The 19,769-nt window shown below is 39.2% G+C and overlaps 1 protein-coding gene across 8 annotated transcripts in view; it reads left to right on the top strand.

Annotated features, from left to right (window-relative positions):
* Positions 1-19,769, top strand: part of TASOR2 (transcription activation suppressor family member 2) — an 88,273-nt gene that overhangs the window by 32,003 nt on the left and 36,501 nt on the right. For 7 of the 8 annotated variants that reach the window (XR_004973069.1, XM_036342206.1, XM_036342203.1 and 4 more), the window contains exons 6-14: positions 6,464-6,555; positions 9,164-9,301; positions 9,430-9,554; positions 9,640-9,659; positions 9,758-9,857; positions 12,078-12,178; positions 13,630-13,733; positions 17,193-17,265; positions 17,364-17,426. Coding sequence is in view for 7 of the 8 variants with exons in the window: in XM_036342206.1 (XP_036198099.1) it covers positions 9,529-9,554; positions 9,640-9,659; positions 9,758-9,857; positions 12,078-12,178; positions 13,630-13,733; positions 17,193-17,265; positions 17,364-17,426 (487 nt within the window). In the remaining variant the exon portion in view is untranslated. The remainder of the gene's footprint in view (positions 1-6,463; positions 6,556-9,163; positions 9,302-9,429; positions 9,555-9,639; positions 9,660-9,757; positions 9,858-12,077; positions 12,179-13,629; positions 13,734-17,192; positions 17,266-17,363; positions 17,427-19,769) is intronic. The other variant, XM_036342168.1, reaches the window with a different exon arrangement.

The raw sequence follows: 19,769 nt of genomic DNA, 5'->3' as shown, positions 1-19,769 counted from the left end.
ACCCTGGTGTTATGTCGAGCCTTTGGTCGTTACGGACCCTGGCTCTTTATATATATAGACTAGAGGCCTGTTGCACGAAGAGATTCGTGCAATAGGCCTTCCTTCTCCTGGCCGCGGGCACCGGTTTTCCTCCGGCACCCGGGACCCAGGCCTTCGCTCTGGCCCGAGCCGCCTTCTGTCTTCCGGCTTCGCGGCCCCAGCCGGAGCTGCCTTCCGTCCTCTGTCTTCACAGCCCCAGCCAGAGCCACCTTCCGTCTTCCGTCTTCGCTGCTCCGGCTCGCCTTCAGTCTTCGCTCTGCCACTTGGAGCCTACGTATGCAAATTAACCGCCATCTTTGTTGGCGGTTAATTTGCATATCACGCTGATTAGCCAATGGGAGGTGTAGCGAAGGTACAGTCAATTACCCTTTTTTGTCTATTATTAGATAGGATACTACCATAGAAGAGAACATGGTATAATATACCCATCATGTATGTCTAGCAGATGTTTTGCATCATTGCCTTCCTTTCCTAAAAAAAACTTTGGTTTTTTGTTGGTTGTTTTTTTGGTTGGTTTGTTTGGGTTTTTGGGTTTGTTTGTTTCTTTGCTGAAGAATTTGAAAGTAAATTACAAGTAAATACCTCAGCTTACATCACTAAAAAGTAAGGCCATTTTTCTACAATCCAATGCTTTTATTGATGATTTTTGAGAGGCTGGCTTCATAGGGTGGTTGAGTAGAAGCTGTATATTCCTAACAAATACACATTCTTCTTAAACACATATACTGGTGCTAATAAAATTGCATCACTGCCTCTGTGTATTTTATAGTTTCGGGCTCAAGTTGAAGTGGGTTGTTCTGTGTGTAATAGTAATCTATACTAATAAAAGCCTAGGTGGTCCTCGTGCCCTCGCACAACACCCTCACATTGTCACAAGATGGCTGCCATAGATGGCTGGCAGGGAAGGGCAGTTGGGGGTGACCAGGCCTGCAGGGGAGGGCAGTTGGGGGCGACCAGGCCATCAGGGGATGGCAGTTGGGGGCAACCAGGCCAGCAGGGGAGGGCAGTTGGGGGCTGGCAGGGGAGGGCAGTTTGGGGCAATTGGGCCATTAGGGCAGCAGTTAGGCGTCAATCAGGCCAGCAGGGGGGCAATCAGGCTGGCAGGCAGAAGCAGTTAGGGGCAATCAGGCAGGAGGCAGGTGAGCGGTTAGCAGCCAGCAGTCCCAGATTGTGAGGGGGATGTCCCCCTCAGTGTCCCAGATTGGAGAGGGTGCAGACTGGGCCACCGGGCCTCTAGTACTTTATATTAAAGTAGTGTTATATAATTTTAAGAGGCTGTTGTTCTTTCTCTTCTTGAGAACCCTGTGGCTTATGTATCTGTGCTCTAAGGCCATCTCCCTCTTCAGTAACATACTCCTCAGTCACATGGTTGTTATTAGTAAATGGAAAACTTGGAACTGGAACCTAAAATTCTGACCACTAGTTCATTATTCTTTGATTATATCAAAGTGTTCTCACCATTGTCTTTTACATTTCAAGTGCGAGATCTACATTCAGGAATATCTCTGAAATCTGTCCTTTCCTCCTCCTCCTCACTGCTGCTCTGCTGCCTTGGGGGGGATCCTTCTCTCCTTTCTCAACTCCTATAATTGTTTTTCTGTTTGGTTTAGTTCTTGTCTCTCCCCTTTAGAGACTCAGATTTGATCAGTATCTATTGCCTACAAAATAAAGTCTAAGCTATTCTACAAAAATATTTACTATATAGTTTCAAGCTTTCTTTTCAACCTCAGCTTTCACCACTTTCTCTCCTGCTTTCAACACTGGCCTACTGTTATAAACAATTTATGATTTTTTATGCTTTCATACTTTTGTTCACTCTGCTCTCTACCTAGAATTGTTTTCCTCTCTGTGTCTAAAGAACTCCTTTCTTGCCCTAACTGGTCTGGCTCAGTGGATAGAGCATCGGCCTGCATACTGAAGGGGCCTGGATTCGATTCCAGTCAAGGGCACATGCCCAAATTGCAGCCTTGATCCCCAGTAGGGAGCATGCAGAAGGCAGCCAATCAATGATTCTCTCTCATCTTTGATGTTTCTACCTCTCTCTCCCTCTCCCTTCCTCTCTGAAATCAATAAAAATATATTACCAATAAACAAATAAATTAAAAAAGAAAAGAACTCCTTTCTCAGACAGATTTAATTACTTAATTAGTTCTACTTCTGTGTGTCCTCAAATGTAATATCTATATATATAAAAGTCTAAGCAACCGCCTGACTGTTCAGCCATTTGACCGGCTGTGATGCTCACTGACCACCAGGGGGCAGACACTCAATGCAGAAGCTGCCGAGCAATAGCAACTTTGCAGAGTGCCCTCTTGCACTCTGGGACCCCTAGGGGGATGTCAGACTGTAGGTTTTGGCTCAATCCCCACAGGCCAGGCCGAGGGACCCCACCTGCCAGAAGGACCTCGCTCAGTCCACAGCTGCCCTTTAAGCATCGGTGCTGCCCCAGGTGCGGCCGGCCAGGGAGGGAACGCGAGAGGTTGGATCCAGGGCATGTCCAGCCCGTCTTGCCCAGGCCACCTTCTAATTTCTTTTGAATATGCTGGGCCTCTAATATGTCTGATAAATAATTAAGAACATGCTACATTTTGAGCTATGATGTAAGTACAATGGTGAACAAAACAAATATAACCCATGTTTTACTAGAATTTACAGTTTAGCAGAATAAGCTGCTTGAAGACAGGGACCTTACTTTATTTCCCTTTGTATCACAGCTGCCTAGCAAAGACGTACCATATAGTAAACCTTGGTACATGTTATTAAATAAGAGTATAATAGTCCCCCTTATCTGCAGTTTCACTTTTCCATGATTTCCATTACCTGCTGTCAAATGAGAAATTCTAGAAATAAGCAAATCCTAAGTTTTAAATTGCATCATTCTGAGCAGCATGACGAAATTTTGTGCCATCCCATCCATGACGTGTATCGTCACTTTGTCCAGCATCTCCACACTGTATATGCTCCCCGCCCATTAGTCACTTTGTAGCCCTTTCAGTTATTAGATCAACTGTCATGATATCATGTTTGTGTTCAGGTAACCCTTATTTGACTTAATAATGGCCCCAAAGCTAAGAGTAGTGATATCAGCAATTCAGATATACCAAAGAGAAGCCCTAAAATGCTGCCTTTAAGTGAGAAGATGAAAGTTCTTGATTTAATAAAGAAAAAATTATATGCTGAGGTTACTAAAATCTATGATAAGAACAAATATTCTATCTGTGAAATTGTGAAAAGGGGCAAAACAATTAGTGCTAGTTTTTCTGTCACACCTCAAACTGCAAAAGTTATAGGCAATGTGTAAGTGCTTAAGATAAAAGAAGCATTAAAGTTGTGGGTGGGAGACATGACATGAACAGAAAACGTGTTCCAATCGATGGGACTGTCTTGTGCAAGAAAGCATTTAGCCTATATGAAGACTTTAGCAAGGGACCCCCTGAAATGAGTGGCACCAAGCCATTTACTGCAAGTAAGGAATGGTTACACTGATTCAACAATAGGTTTGGACTGAAATTTTTAAAAATTACTGAAGAGGCTACATTAGCCTGTGAAGGATCTGCTGCCACATTTCCAGAAAAATGGAAGAAGTTGATTAAGGAAAAGTATACCATCCAAAGCAAACCTTCAGTTTTGATGAAACCAGACTTGTCTAGAAGAAGATGCCCAATAGGACCCACACATTTATCAAGTTCAGTGTGTTATATGGGCATGGTGTATGATGCCCTAACACAATTACAATAGTAATATCAAATATCACTGATCACAAATAAACAACAAATGTAATAATAAAGTTTGAAATATAGGGTGGGATAAAAGTAGGTTTACAGTTGTTTGTATAGAAAATAATATAATAATACAAGAACAAACTCTGTGTGCGTTCATGTATAACTGTAAACCTTCTTTTGCCCCACTTTGTTTTGTAAGAATTAGCCAAAGTGTGACACAGAGACCCCAGGAGAGCATGTGCTGTTGGGAAAGTGGCATCAAAAGATTTTGTTCAGCCCAGCTAGTGCTTAGTGCTTGAGCATTGACCCATGAACCAGGAGGTCATGGTTTGATTCCTGTGCAGGTTGCAGGCTTGATCCCCAATAGGGGGCATGCAGGAGACAGCTGATCAATGATTCTCATTATTTATGTTTCTATCTCTGTCCCTCTCCCTTCCTCTTTCTGAAATCAATAAAAACATTTTTTTTTATTTTTTTAAGATTTTGGCCCAGCCTGCATGGCTCAGTGATTGAGCATTAACCTATGAACCAGGAGGTCACGGTTCAATACCCAGTCAAGGCACATGCCCAGATTTCGGACTCAATCCCCAGCGTGGGGTGTGCAGGAGACAGCCAATCAGTGATTCTCTCCTATCATTGATGTTTCTATTCTTTCCTCCCCCTTCCTCTCTGAAATTAAAAATAAATAAATAAATAAATAATAACACACCTTTAAAAAAAAGATTTTGTTCAATGGAGGGTTGCCACAAACCTTCAATTTGTAAAAAGTACAATATCTGTGAAGCATAATGAAGCAAAGAGCAATAAAACAAGGTGTGGCTGTGCAAGAAGATATTTGGAGAGCAGAAAGACCACATTTACATAATCTTTATTATAATAAACTAGTGGTTCAGTGCATGAAATTCGTGCACATTAAAAGGGGATTAGAGGAAATATTTTAATATTGCTATTTGCCCTTTCTCTATAATAGACGTGTCAAAGATGAAAGAAAATTAGTAAAGTGTGTATGAAAATCTTACTCCTGTCAGAGTCTGGGGTGCGCCGTGGGACCCAGAGTCAAGTCCCTGCCCACCCGTGGCACCTCAAAATCACGCGAGACCCAGCTGACCCCACCCCCATTGGGCGAAATCCAGACCCGGCTGGCCCCACCTTTGTTAAAGCCCCGCCAGGCAGGGGGCGCAGCCTCAGGTCCCCTGACCTGGCGCTGGGCGGGGGGCGCAGCCTCAGGTCCCCCATCAAGCCCCACTGGGCAGGGGCGGTGCAGCTTCAGGTTGTCCAGTGCACCATCAGGTCCCCTGGCCTGGCGCTGGGGCTCAGTGCACAGACCTAGGTTCCCTGGCCTGGTGCCAGGGCAGGGGGAGTGGCCTAAGGCCCCCGTTAAGCCCTGCTGGGCAGGGGACGTGGCCTGAGATCCCCCATCAGGCCCCGTCAGGCAGGGGGCGCAGTCTGAGATCCCTCGTCAAGCATCGCCTGGTAGGGGGCACAGCCTCAGATACCCCGGCACCGGGGTTGGGGGTGCGGCCTGAGGTCCCCTGCCCTGGCCCAACACCATGTAGCATTTGTATATTCCCTCTTTATTAGATAGGATTGTTATCATTGTTCTATTGTATTATCAGTTATTGTTGTTCATCTCTTACCTGTGCGTAATTTGTACATTAAACTTTATCATCTATATATATAAAAGTCTAAGTGACCAAATGACCAAACACCGAACGACCAGTTGACCAGTCGCTATGACGCACACTGAGTACCAGGGGACAGATGCTCAATGCAGGAGCTGCCCCCTGGTGGTCAGTGCGCCCCCACAGCAGGAGCACCGCTCAGCTGACTGGCGGGTGCCAGACGCATGGCTCATGGCTGGCAAGTCAGCTGCCACAGCGCAAGCCTCTTCCACCTTCGAGGCAGTGCTACTGAGTAGCGGTGGTGGCAGTGGCAGGTGCAGCAGCGGGGCGGGGATGAGCAGGAGCAGCGCAATGCCCAGCCCACGCTTGGACTACTCCCCAGCTCCTGCCGTTCGTGCACTACTACTCGGGGAATGTCCGAATGCCAGTTTCAGCCCAATCCCCGCAGACCAGGCTGAAACAGGCAGTCTTAACATCCCCCAAGGGGTCCCAGATTCCGAGAGGGTGCAGGACAGGCCGAGGGACCCCACCGGTGCACAAATCCCTGCACCGGGCCTCTAGTAAGTATATATGTACAGGAAAAAACAGTGTATAGGTACAGTACTGTACACGGTTTCAGGCATCCACTGGGAGTCTTGGAAAGTATCCTCTGTAGATAAGGTGGGGTTACTATACTTACTAAGAAAATAACTTGAGAATCAGATTACCATAGATCGTTTTACTGGATGATTACATGGAGAAAAAACAAACTTAGAATTTTCCAAAAATGTGTGACACTTTGTTTTTCATTATTGGGACCCTAATTGAAAATTGGTTATCAATTACATATGTTTTGTCTTACTTAGCTCTAATGTTTCTATACCTTTAGAATAACTTTAAAAGGTGTTTTTTTAAGTAAGCAGTTTCAGAACAGTTTTTAATATTGACTTTTATTTATCTTTTTTTTTTGTCTTTTTTTTTTTTTTTTGACTTTTATTTATCTTTTGTCTTGTTCAGCTACGGGTAGACCTACATTGGAATTGTATATGTGTAAACAATATTTTAAAAGTGTAAATTAATCTATATTTTATGCTCTTATAGGTGTATACATTTCCAAATACTCAGACTGTCTTCATGCAAGACCATGGTATCATGGAAAGTCTGGTTATATTATAATTTGTAATCTAATTAAGGTAAAGCGTATGTGTACTTCAGTATAATTTTTCTTTTTAAAAGTAAAGGTTATCAGTCTGTGATAATGTTCTTTGCAGATCATTTGCTAAACATACTCCTCACCAAAGACAGCTATTAAAAATCAGAAAATGGCCCTAACCGGTTTGGCTCAATGGATAGAGCTTCGGCCTGCGGACTCAAGGGTCCCAGGTTCGATTCCGGTCAAGGGCATATACCTTGGTTGTGGGCACACACCCAGTGGGGAGTGTACAGGAGGCAGCTGATCAATGTTTCTCTCTCATCAATGTTTCTAACTCTCTATCCCTCTCCCTTCCTCTCTGTAAAAAAAATCAATAAAATATATTTTTTAAAAAAATCAGAAAATGAAATTGCTATTTCTGCTTTCCTTTAAAGACAAAGATTTTTTGTTTATTTAATATATGATCTACATTTTAAAAAAACCAACCTTTAAGACTTCACAGTACTCAGTGAAGTCTTCCTCTCATTCCTGTCTCACAATGCCACTTAAAAAAATATATACATATATATATATGTATATATATTGATTTCAAAGAGGAAGGGAGAGGGAGAGAGAGAGAAACATCAATGATGAGACAGAATCATTGACTGACTGCCTCCTGCACACCCCACTAGGGATTGAGCCCGCAACCCAGGCATGTGACTGGGAATTGAGCCGTGATCTCTTGGTTCATAGGTCGAGGCTCAATCACTGAGCCACACCAGCCTGGCCACAGTGCCACTTTTTAGACATTAAATAACAGAAAACAGGTAGCTGCTTGTAAAACAGTGTGCTTACAGTTAAAAGAGATGAATTTAGAAAACATTTGTCTGATTTAAATTGTCACAATAAGACATCTTTATTTTCTTTATCCCTAAAACATTCAGACCTTGTTTACATCTTTATGTGGCACCTATAACTTGATGATCTCGAAATTCTTAAACACCCTTTAATAGTTCAATATGAGTGAATCTTGCAATTAGAATTTTCATTCAAGTAGGAAAGTGCTGATTTTATAGGTTGGTGGATTTTTTGAAGACATATTCTGTGGTCTTTTTGTTTTTGCTTTTGTTTTAGCTTTCTGAGTTCTTTGGTTATAAATCTAACAACTGATTTATTTTTAAAAGAGTGTAAATATGTTATATTTCAAAATTTTGTCCCCAAGAACTAGAGGAAAATTAGTGTTGCACTGGCACACACATCACTGCTTTTCCTTTCTTAGTTTTCCCTCTCTTGCTCAATAAATACCGTAATTCTGCTGTAGATAGTGTACCAGTCAGCTCAGATAACAAATGTTTGGTTTTTTATTTATGCCAGATTGCCTGCCATCGGTTTATGCCCCTGTATCCCCTCTCTGTTTGGTGAATATTGCTGTTTAGTTTTTGCCGACATGTTCTCAGCCCTCCTTACTGTTTACATTCTTTGGCTTCTTTGACCAGAGAATTGCCTTTCGTGGTCCTATAAATAAAGAGGCAGGATCTTAACAGCAAAAGCAAAACAAAGCATCTTTTAAATAATTAAATTCTCTTGTAAAAATAAAAATGAAATTTGTAATCTCATCCTCATTTTGGTATATATTTAGTATATTTTTATTTTTCCTATCTGTATCATCATGTTGTTAAAACAGCTTTTAAAATCATGCTATTTCATGATATGAAATAAAAAAACTTGACTGCTTTTTTTCTTCTTTTTCTGGAAGACATGTAACCTTGATGAAGACAAGTCTATAATGGGAAATACTATTGACTAGTCCGGGCCAGTGGTCTGCTAAGCACTTAGTATATATTTGCTACTTGGTGAATTTCTGGGTCCTGGTGTAATAGATATATCATGGTCTGTAATTTACAATTGATAACTTAATACTCAGTTTGAAAACTCACCTTTTGAAATTTTAGATTTCATTTGTCATCTTTTATGTTATAGTCATTGAATAATCAATCTATTTGGTAAACTATATAATTTTTATTTTAAAGAAATGGTTCTCTTGCCCTAGCCAGTTTGGCTCAGTGGTAGAGAGTCAGCCAAGAACCAAAGGGTCCTGAGTTTGATTCAGGTCAAGGGCACATATCTTGGTTGAAGGCTCGGTCCCCAGCCCAGGGGTCAACCAATTGATCTATGTGTTCCTCTCACATCAATGTTTCTCTCTCACGCTCTCTCGCTCTCTCACTCTTTCTCTCTCCCTCTCTTCCTCTCTTCCTCTCTCCCTCCTCCCTTCTCTCTCCCTCTTTCTCCCTCTCTTCCACTCTGTCTAAAAAAAATCAATGGAAAAAATATCCTTTGGTGAGGATTAACAAAAAAAAGCAGGGGGGCTGGGAGGGATGGTTCTCTTAAATTTGTATTCCTTTGGTATTGTGATAAAAGAAACGGACTTCTGCCTCAGAAAGATGCCCAAACATACCTGATTTTTAAATGCAATTTTAAGGGGTTCATGGATAATTAAAACTATTGTTGGCTTTAAAGATTATTTTCTAAGAACCATACTTCTAATTCTTAACACAGTTAACAGTTGAAATACATAGAAATCTCTATTAAGCTACCTATAAATGAATCCTAGAATAAGATTACTGCTATTTGAAAACATCTGATTAGTCTTAATATTTTTATTCTAGGGAAAAGTCAAGTTTGTGTCTGAGAATTATACAACTAACTATATTAGCCCATCTTCTGGCTATGATTGCCATGTGGCTGCAAATACTGACAAGGTTTCTCACAAGACGAGTCATTTTCGCGCCTTTGAACTGAGTCAGGTATAAATCATTTCTAAGATACATTTCTGCCTCTAATGTCTTAAGTTTCAGTACTGGGTGGGTTGAGATCAACTTGGTGCATACAGAATTCTATAGTGTTACCCTGATTATAATTCTTTTTCTTGTAGTATTATTTGTATGAGCTTTCAGGTGCCACTGTTATTGAGCGACCTAGACAGATTCATCCTTACGTAATTGTAGCTTTTCAGTACAAGGAACCTAAAAAGATGGCGGCATCAGCTCATAAAAGCTTGTAAGTAATTCTGTACATATTTTGTTTTACTGTATTTTGTTTCCTTGGCTCTTATAAAATTGCTTTTTTTTTTCCCCCCCGCTAGACTTGAGCTCAGTGAAAATGGTAAGGAATTATTTAATTGGTCCTTTTAGGTTTTTTTAAGTAAATGTTTTGTTCATAAGTAAAATAATTTGCTTTTTTCTTACCCTCATTTCTTAAAGTTCTCATCTCCCCATGGAATGGGAAATTAATTATTAAAGGCTGTCTGCTGTGTGACATAACTCTTTGGTCCTCTTATGGTACAGTGGTTCCCATCCAGCTGTAAGTACTGAATTTGTATTCTTTACTACTGCTTGTATACTTTTTTAAATTCTCATTTTGAGTTCTTGCTTGTTGGCACTGGTGTGAAATACAGCAATTGTACTCTGTGTTGGATTACAGTACTTTTGGTCAGATGTATAGAGCATCTGGGACCATGATACAGGAGACCTAAATTCATATCTAAATTCTAACCTTGGCCTTAAATAAATTTGTTTTACAATCTTTGACAACTCCATTTTTAAATTTTAGTATTTTAATATATACATAGGAGAATGATTTGGTACTAGAAGTTAGACTCCCCCCGCCCCCCCAAATGATTTGCCTAGAGCAGATACAGCAAATTATAACCACTTAATTATATTACCGAGTCTTTATTAAGATTTGCAGTATCTGATTTTCTAATATTCACATTGAGTTTTTAGGCTACTGTAGTATTAAATAGAGTAGCTGCTATGTATTTACATTATAGTATTTTCTTCTGGAGAATAATGAAGAGCATTTCTGAAATTTTTTATGAAATCTTTTTTAATTTGGTCTTAATTTGTACTGAAAATGATTGATAGGTGTATATAGTTTAATTGAAATATAAGACGAAAACTAGTGTGCTATCAAAATTCTTTTTTTTCTCTATTGGCCTTTTTTAAGGAGAGATTATAACCCATAGAATAAAGTAAGTATTCTGTGAATAAATAAATGAGAAAGTTCTTCCTCACTATAGAGTACAACTAATAAGTATAGACAGAATGATGGAATTAGAAAATCATCATTGGCAACATCACAATCAGTGGATGCTTAAAATAGTAGGTGAAAGTTTGATGGTATTTACTTACCTCACAGTATTTCCCCATGACTTACTAAATAATTACAAAGGGAAAAATATAGGTTTTACAATGGAAAGAAAAAACTGCAGATAGCATCATAACTAAGTGGTTAAGTTATCGTCATCAGGAATGGAATTAACAGTTCAGTACATCACATCAGGAAACACATGAATAACACATATCATTTTCGTGGTATTCCTGCCACTCTAGTCAGGAGGAAACAGATATACCAGGATTGAGACATTCTGCAAAATAAATGATTTATATTAAAAAAAATATCAAGGTCATTAAAGAAGGACAAAGACTGTTCCTGCTTGAAGGAGACTAAACAGACATACCTAAATATAGTGTTTCATCCTGGATAGGACCCTGGACTACAAAATGTTTTTCTTTCGTTATAAAGGACCTTAGTGAGACAGTTGGCAGAATAAGGTCTTAGGTAAATTAATTGTGTTATATTATTGTTAATTTCTTGATTTTGGTCATTGTTTTGTGGTTTTATAAGGAAATGTCCTTTTTTAAGAACACAAATATTTAAGAGAAAAGAAGGCATCTATAAGTGTATAAATATTTCAAAATTAGTTTTAAAGAAGAAAAAAGAATTTAGGTGAAATGATACAAAAGTTTGGATGTGACATTGCATGGTAGGCAATGCAATATTGTCAAATTTTCAACCCTTACATAGCAAATTCACATTACAGTATGCATAATTCTTCCATACATCTGGATATTTTGGTTATACCAAAAATACATGTATTCAGAAAATGTGAACATATTTGCAAACCACAGTTTATGGGGTCATATATTTGAAAATGTATATTTAGAAATATCTATATATATAAAAGCCCAACAACCTGAATGACTAGTCACTATGATGCACACTGCAGTGGCCAACTGGCCTGATTGGGGTCCCAATCGGCCCCCTCCAACCACCCGTGGCCCCTCCCCCCCGGCCGGCCCCACCCCCGATAGGCCCCATCACCTTGATCGGGGACAGGGCTGGCTGGCAACCTCTCTTGTTCCCCCCCCCTCCCTGGCCAGCCCTGGACCCCAACAGCCCCCCCCCCCATCGGGGGCAGGGCCATCCAACCTCCTGTGGCCCGTTCCACCCACCAGCTCTGCCTGATCAAGCCCCATCTGGGCAGGCTGGCCAGACCCCACCTGTGCACGAATTCGTGCACCCGACCTCTAGAGTGTGTGTGTGTGTGTGTGTGTGTGTGTTGTGTGTGCGCGCGCATGTGTGTGTGTATTATTTGACCTGGATTTCGCCAATTTAAGAATTTTTTTTGTGGTTAACAATATTTTTATTAGCATTTATATTAGAATACCAAATACTGCATATGAAGCTGTAGATAATTGCAATGATTATTACATCATATGATATTGTTTTGTTTTCCAGACCACATGAACTAGATTTTAAGTATGTAATGAAAGTGTCGTCTCTGAAAAAAAGACTACCAGAAGCTATCTTTAGAAAACAGAATTACTTGGAGCAAAAAGGTTTGTTCAAATGTAATGATACACTGTGTATGTGCTGGACTTTGTTCCATTTATTTCCCCCTCTTATACACACATTTTTGTTTTGCCTTAAGTGATTCTTATAAAGGCCATTTGTAAAAGATGCAGAGTTGCTATGTGATTCGGTTCCTTGGAGGCCAACTAGAAACTGAAAAATAGTTTCATGTAAGATTGCAAAGTCTAGCTTTAATCCTTCCTATATAATAAAAGCCCAGCGACAGAATGGCAGAATGACCGGTCAACCAGTCGCTATGACGTGCACTGACCACCAGGGGGCAGACACTCCAACTGGTAGGTGAGCTTGCTGCTGGGGTCTGGCCGATTGGGACTGCGCAAGATGGGCTGGACACACCCTAGAGCCCGCCCACGGTCCCTCCCCAGCTGGCCAACCTCCTACATCCCTCCCCAGCCCCGATTGTGCACCGGTGGGGTTCTTCGGCCTGGCCTGTGCCCTCTTGCAATCCAGGACCCCTCTGGGGATGTTGGAGAGCCGGTTTTGGCACAATCCCACTCAACGCAGGAGCTGCTCCCTAATTGTCAGTGCACTCCCACAGGAGGAATAGTGCTCAGCCAGAAGCCGGGCTCACAGCTGGCGAGCGCAGCGGTGGTGATGGGAGCCTCTCCTGCTCCATGGCAGCGCTAAGGATGTCCAACTGACCCCTTAGGCCTGCTCCCCCTAAACCATCAGTTGGACATCCCCCAAGGGTTCCCGGACTGCGAGAGGGTGCAGACCAGGCTGAGGGACCACCTCCTCCCACCCCCTCCCACCCCCCTTCAGTGCACAAATTTCGTGCACCAGGCCTCTAGTTGATTAATAAGATTATATAAATTTCAAGTGTGCTGTACTATAATGCATCATCTGTATATTGATTGCATTGTTAGCTCATCACCCAGAGTTTAGTTATGTACGTCGAAGTGAAGGGAGAAAAGCAGAAAACCTGAGAAGGAAATTTCTCTGTCATTTAGATTGATTCATGGAACATTGATGTTTATGTTATTTATATAGTATTTATTTACCTTGTTATAGTAGTGTCAGTATAAATGAAAGCATTGTTTTCAATTTTTTATTGATTTCAGAGAGGAAGGGAGAGGGAAAGATAAAAACATCAGTGATGAGAGAGAATCATCTGTCAGCTGCCTTCTGCACGCCCCCTTTTGGGGATCGAGCCTGCAATCCTGGCATGTGCTCTGACCAGGAATTGAACTGTGACCTCCTGATTTATAGGTCAATGCTCATCACTGAGCCACACCAGCCAGGCTATACAATATAACTTTTTTTAAGGTGTTTTATAACCAAGGACATTGAATGATAATTTTTTAATTGTATTCTTAGTTTTTTGACTTTTTATTATATAAAATGAATAAATTGGTTATTTTAAAAAATTAAATAGCATTTAAAATAAGAAATGTTCTGTTTTTCTGATTTTGTCCAGTCTGTTGCCAAGATATGTACTTCAATATGTATGAAGTGGAATTGTCAAACAAACAAGGGGACAAAATAGATAAACTAACCGAAGTCATTAAAAATAAGCAATTGGTAAGAGTCCATTTAAAATAATTAGTTTTTCCTTAAATTGAGATTTTGATATCTAATTATTAGTTGCTGCATCTAGATTAAATTATTCTAGTTTACTGAAAGGATTTTTATCCTTTAATTTTTATTGATATATATAATATTTATTGACTGATCTTTTCATCTTCTTTGTATCTTAGTTTGTCTTTCACTAGTCAGTTTATACTCCTGATTTTAAGAATAAGAGGACAATTTTTCTCATTCTTTTGTTGTTTTTGTTTTATGACAGAATTGAGTAGATCCCAGTGTTTTTGAATTAATCAAAGGACCACTTGTGAAATAGTTCTTTAAAAGTGACCTGTGTCAATCCATAGGTTTAAAAAAGGGGGGGAAAGTTGCTGTTTTTACTGTTTTTATAGTACAGAAAATAAGACTACTGAGAAATAACCAAATACCTCTCTGTTATGTTAATCAGAGTTCCTCAGTGTCAGGGTAGGAATAAATGCTGATTCTATTTTGAGTGATTTCTAAACATCCCAGAAGAGATGGTGTAGGTGTAGGACAGTGACCAAACAAATTCTGAGCCCTTTAGTGACATGATAGACTGTACCCTATAATAGGTAGCAAAAAAGTTAATAAATTAAAATCGAACATGTATAGCAACTTTGAACGTAAGCTTAAGTCTTAGGGATAGCGTCAGTTCACATACTTGAAGTTGCATGTAACAGAAACCTAAGCTGGATTAAACAATAAAGGGATTTAATAGGCTTAACTTTTCAATTCTAGGTGTTAAGAGGGAGGGGATTGAGAGGAGAGGAGGAAGTGGGGAATGGAGAGGAAGAGAGAGAGAAGGAGGGGGGAGGAGGAAGATAGATCGGGAAGGAGAGGAAGGGGGAGAGAGAAATCTCTGCACATCTCTCAATCAGTAAGTGCAGAGGGAATGGCCTACACTAATTAGCTCAGACCATTCAGAACTCACTTACCAGAACTGGGTATGAGGTTAGTTCCACCCAATCTACAGAGAGTGGTACTCCACAGCAAAATGTTAGAATCGGCGACATTGGATGCTGAATGGATAACTAACTACTATAGGATTGTAGGCTATAGTTTTTAAAGTACCATAGTCCATTTTATATTTGGAAATTAAAAGGAATAAAGTCCGAAGATACTTTCAAAAAATGCATTCATGAAGGGACTACTTGTGAGTGCTTATAGCAGGGGTGGGGAACCTTTTTTCTGCCAAGGGCCTTTTGGATATAACATCATTCGAGGGCCATACAGAATTTATCAACTTAAAAATTAGCTTGCTATATTTGGTCAGACATTTAATTAACTCACCCCTAATGCCTTGGGAGGGCCAGCCCAAATGATTTCTTGGACCTTATATGGTCCTCGGGCCAGATGTTCCCCACCCCTGACTTAAACAGACAGTCCTTGGGTTACGGGTTACGTTGGACTCGACATACGTCATTTCATGGTTATTTTGCCATCTCCCATTTATTTAAAAAAAAAAGGTCTGTCATTTCTATATATGTACATATGTGCTCTATATTTTTTATTATTTACTTACCACAAGTTAAGGTCAGGAATTGTTATCTTTCTTTTAAATATTTTTACTGTATCACTTCATTACTGCTGTGTATGTGCTCCATGTGAGTGACGTAGGTGCTTATGTAGGTGGGTTCTGACTTTATGTCACACTGTAGGACCGGATAGCCAATGTAACCCGAGGACCTGCTGTAGTATTGAAACCCATATTGGTGCAGAACTTGGCTTTAATTGAAACCCGTTTAGTAATAATAATTAGTTATAGGAATTACATATCACTTTAAGTTCTTTTTCCTCAGTACTCCATGCTTTTCTTGCTTCATATACTGCATATTTTTATTCTATTTGCACATATTTTTGGAAGATAGAAATGTATGGTTTTAAGTAAATAGGGATTTTATTTTTCATATATTTTACAAAACTAACATGCAGAACAATATAGAGGCTAATTTGTCACTTTCACTTGCTACATCAATCGAAAATGAAACAAGAGTTCTACCTCTTTGCAACTTAATAGATATCAAAGCTGTGGGTATATGTAGTTATTCGTATATGTATTCGGTAATTCTTGAGTGCTTACTAGGTGCCAGAAGCAAAAAGAGAAAATAGTCCCTACCATCAAGGAACTTAAAAAGACTGTGTGTGAAAAGACAGAAATGTCAACTATCAAATGCATAAGGGCAGTAATAGAAGATTATAGAAACTTGCAATAGTGAATTGTCAGTGTCATAACTTAGTTCTAATATAATTAGAAAATAAGTCTTTTTTCATACTTGAAGTGTTTATTGATTAATTTATCAATTCGCCATATTTTTAGGCTTCTAACCTATCAGTTTTTTCAATAGAATGTTTTATTTTATAAAACAATGTATTTTTAGTTTGGTGTGTTGGGTTTTTTTTTAACTTAAAAAATTGCATAAGCATTGGCTTTAGAAATGATGCATAATGAAAAAGAGAAACTGTTATTTTTATAATTTAGAATGATAGCTTTTAGATAACTTGCCCTGACGTGGGGACAGAATTTCCCCAATTTACTGTAAACATTAAAATTTTAAAGGTTGTTTGTTTGGGAGTTGTTTTTTGTTTTGTTTTAGATCAAGATTCCACTGAAGACTGTGGTGGAGGGAACAAAAGAGAAAAAATTATTTTCATCTGCATGTTTTCATTGCCGCATAAGCTAATTATGTTATTTTCTATTATTTTTTATCTCTCAGATGCTGTAGAAAGGATTCTTTTATTACATAGAATCTTCCAGTCTTCCTAGTTCTGGGGTTCTATGACATGTTATATATAAACATGAGCTTAAGATGCTAATCATAGGCCTGATTTACCTTACATTTGTAGTAGCTAAATGGTAACAGATTGATTATTTAGGCAGCAGTATGAAATATCAAGCAACTCAATAAAAAAATGAAATTACTCTTTTTTGATAGGTTTATTATGTAGTTGAAAACTATCCTAAAATTAACCCTTAATGTTCTAGTGACTATATGTAGTCCTAACAGGGCCAAGATTAATTGAGTGTTAAGGAACTTGCAGTTTCTGATACTAAAGGCAAAATTGTCCTGATTCTCATAAACCAGCAGTTCTCAACCTGTGGGTTGCGACCCCTTTGGGGGTCGAACGACCCTTTCACAGGGGTCGCCTAAGACCATCGGAAAACACATATGTAATTACATATTGTTTTTGTGATTAATCACTATGCTTTAATTATGTTCAATTTGTAACAATGAATTTGGGGGTCACCACAACACGAGGAACTGTATTAAAGGATCATGACATTAGGAAGGTTGAGAACCACTGTCATAAACACTAACATTTCAAATTTTTTGCATATTTGTTTATTTATTTTTCATGAGCTCAAAATTTACTGAATTAGTAGTGCGGTAGATTGAGGGGAGGAATTTAATCTTTTTTTTTTTTTTAATGTTTAAGGCACTCATCAAATGCTTGGAAAATCGGGAGGTTTTCATTTTACTTACATCATCAGCCTTAATTTCAGAAACAAGTAAGGACAACTTTTTTAAAATACTGTTTTTTTGAATGTTTACTTTTATTTTATAAGGTCAGCAACCTAACTTTCCTTCTGATTTTCATCCTATATAGATTTTGGAGATGAGCAGATGGCTCTACATGGATTACATTTATTCCATTCATCCCTGTCAGCAGGTAAGGGCGCAGTGACTTCTAGTTTACTAAATCTGTCACATATTTTTCCATCCTCATCATGCTTAACCTCTCAACCCTGGTAACTAATGTAGTTTATCTCTTTCAATAACTCTTTCTTTAATCTCCCTGGTTGGTTCTTCTTTATCCCCTTTTCAGGTTTAGCCTTCCCTCTAAGCTTCACACCCACATATCCACCTGTTTATTGACTTTTTCACTTAAGATGTCTCACATGTTCATCAAATTCAGCATTACTCAAAACTGAATATTTGGTATTGAACAATAATAGGAGAAAAATACTGTAATAACTATATGGTGAAATATAGTAAACTTAATGGTGATTGCTTTGCAAGGTATATAAATGTCAACTATAATTGAAATTTAATTTAAAAATCATCTTAAAAACCTGCAACTTGGCCTGTATGGCTCAGTGGTTGAGCATCGGCCTGTGAACCAGGTCACAGTTCGATTCCAATCCAGGGCACATGCCAGGGTTGCACTCGATCCCAGTGTGGGGTGTGCAGGAGGCAGCCAATCAGTGATTCTCATCATTGATGTTTCTATATCTCTCTCTCTCCCTCTCCCTTTCTCTCTGAAATCAATAAAAATATGTATATTTTAAAAAACTGCAGTAGCGAAGAGGTGATTTTTATAGTAGTCTACCAACTAAGTAGGACTCAAGGTCTGCACAGTTACAGTTCTCTATCTGGACTACTTTTCTCCTTCCCTTTTATTGGGTGGTGTTTACCCCCATAGGGCAAAAGATATTACTCAGACAATATATAAACAGATATATTGTTTATCTGTAGTATTAAAATTTGGGGGATAATGAATAAAATCAGGTAAAGCTCTGATCTAGTCCAGTCTGTTACTCAGGTCTGTCAGGTGTCAGTTTAAATATCACTGTTGATTCCCATCATCATTCTCACCTCAATGAGAACCTCAGGCTTATCAATTGAATTTAAATATTTGTTTGTATATGACTTAATGCCTGCCTTTCCTGTATTCTACTGTATGCCTGTGGCCTAGCAGTGCCAGGCACATAAAAAATACTGTTTGCTGAACAATAAAGTAAATGAGTCATTTGTTTTTGTCATATGAGGAAATTTTCCTTCTTATTTTATAATCACATTCTATGTGTTTAAACATAAAATTTGTATAGCACGTATAAAGCTATAACCAATATAAAAGTGTTTTTAAAGTTGATTTTTTTTTAATCTTTATTGTTCAGATTCTTACAGATGTCCCTCTTTTTTCCCCCCATAACTCCCCTCCACCCAGTTCCCACCTCACCCCAGACCCTCTCCACCTCACTGTCCGCATCCATAGGTACTGCATACATGCATGTAAGATCTTTGTCCAATCTCTTCCCACACCCCCTTTCCCCCGAGAATTGTCAGTCCACTCTCTTTCCATGCCCCTGATTCTATTACATTCACCAGTTTATTCTTTCATCAGATTTTTTATTCATTTGATTTTTAGATTCACTTGTTGATAGACATGTATTCGTTGTCACTTCATTGTTCATAATTTTTTATCTTTACCTTTTTCTTCTTCCTCTTCTTAAAGAATACCCTTCAGCATTTCATATCATCCTGGTTTGGTAGTGATGAACTCCTTTAGCTTTTTCTTATCTGTGAAGCTCTTTATCTGACCTTCAATTCTGAATGATAGGTTTGCTGGGTAGAGTAATCTTGGTTGTAGGTTCTTGCTATTCTTCACTTTGAATTTCTTGCCACTCCCTTCTGGCCTGCAAAGTTTCTGTTGAGAAATCAGCTGACAGTCGTATGGGTATTCCCTTGTAGGTAACTGACTGTCTTTCTCTTGCTGCTTTTAGGATTCTCTCTTTGTCTTTTGCCCTTGGCGTTTTAATTATGATGTGTCTTGGTGTGGTCCTCTTTGGATTCCTTTTGTTTGGGGTTCTCTGCGCTTCCTGGACTTGTAAGTCTATTTCTTTCCCCAGGTAGGGGAAGTTTTATGTCATTATTTCTTCAAATAGGTTTTCAATATCTTGCTCTCTCTCTTCTTCTGGCACCCCCATAATTCGGATGTTGGTGCGCTTGAAGTTGTCCCAGAGGCTCTTTACACTATCTTCATATTTTTGGATTCTTTTTTCTTTTTGCTCTTCCGGTTGGGTCTTTTTTGCTTCCTCGTGTTTCAAATCTTTAACTTGATTCTTGGGATCCTCTAGTTTACTGTTGAATCTCTGTATATTTTTCTTTATTTCAGTCAGTGTATGATTAATTTCCGACTGGTCCTTTTCCATTTTTTTGCATTCTCCCTAAGATCCTTGAAAGTCTCACTAAGTTCCTCAGAGGTTTATAGAAAATTCTTGAGTAACCTTAT

This window comes from Myotis myotis, unplaced genomic scaffold, assembly GCF_014108235.1.
Source record: "Myotis myotis isolate mMyoMyo1 unplaced genomic scaffold, mMyoMyo1.p scaffold_m19_p_1, whole genome shotgun sequence".
Classification (NCBI taxonomy): domain Eukaryota; kingdom Metazoa; phylum Chordata; class Mammalia; order Chiroptera; family Vespertilionidae; genus Myotis; species Myotis myotis.
This window is presented reverse-complemented; position numbering and strand designations above follow the sequence as displayed.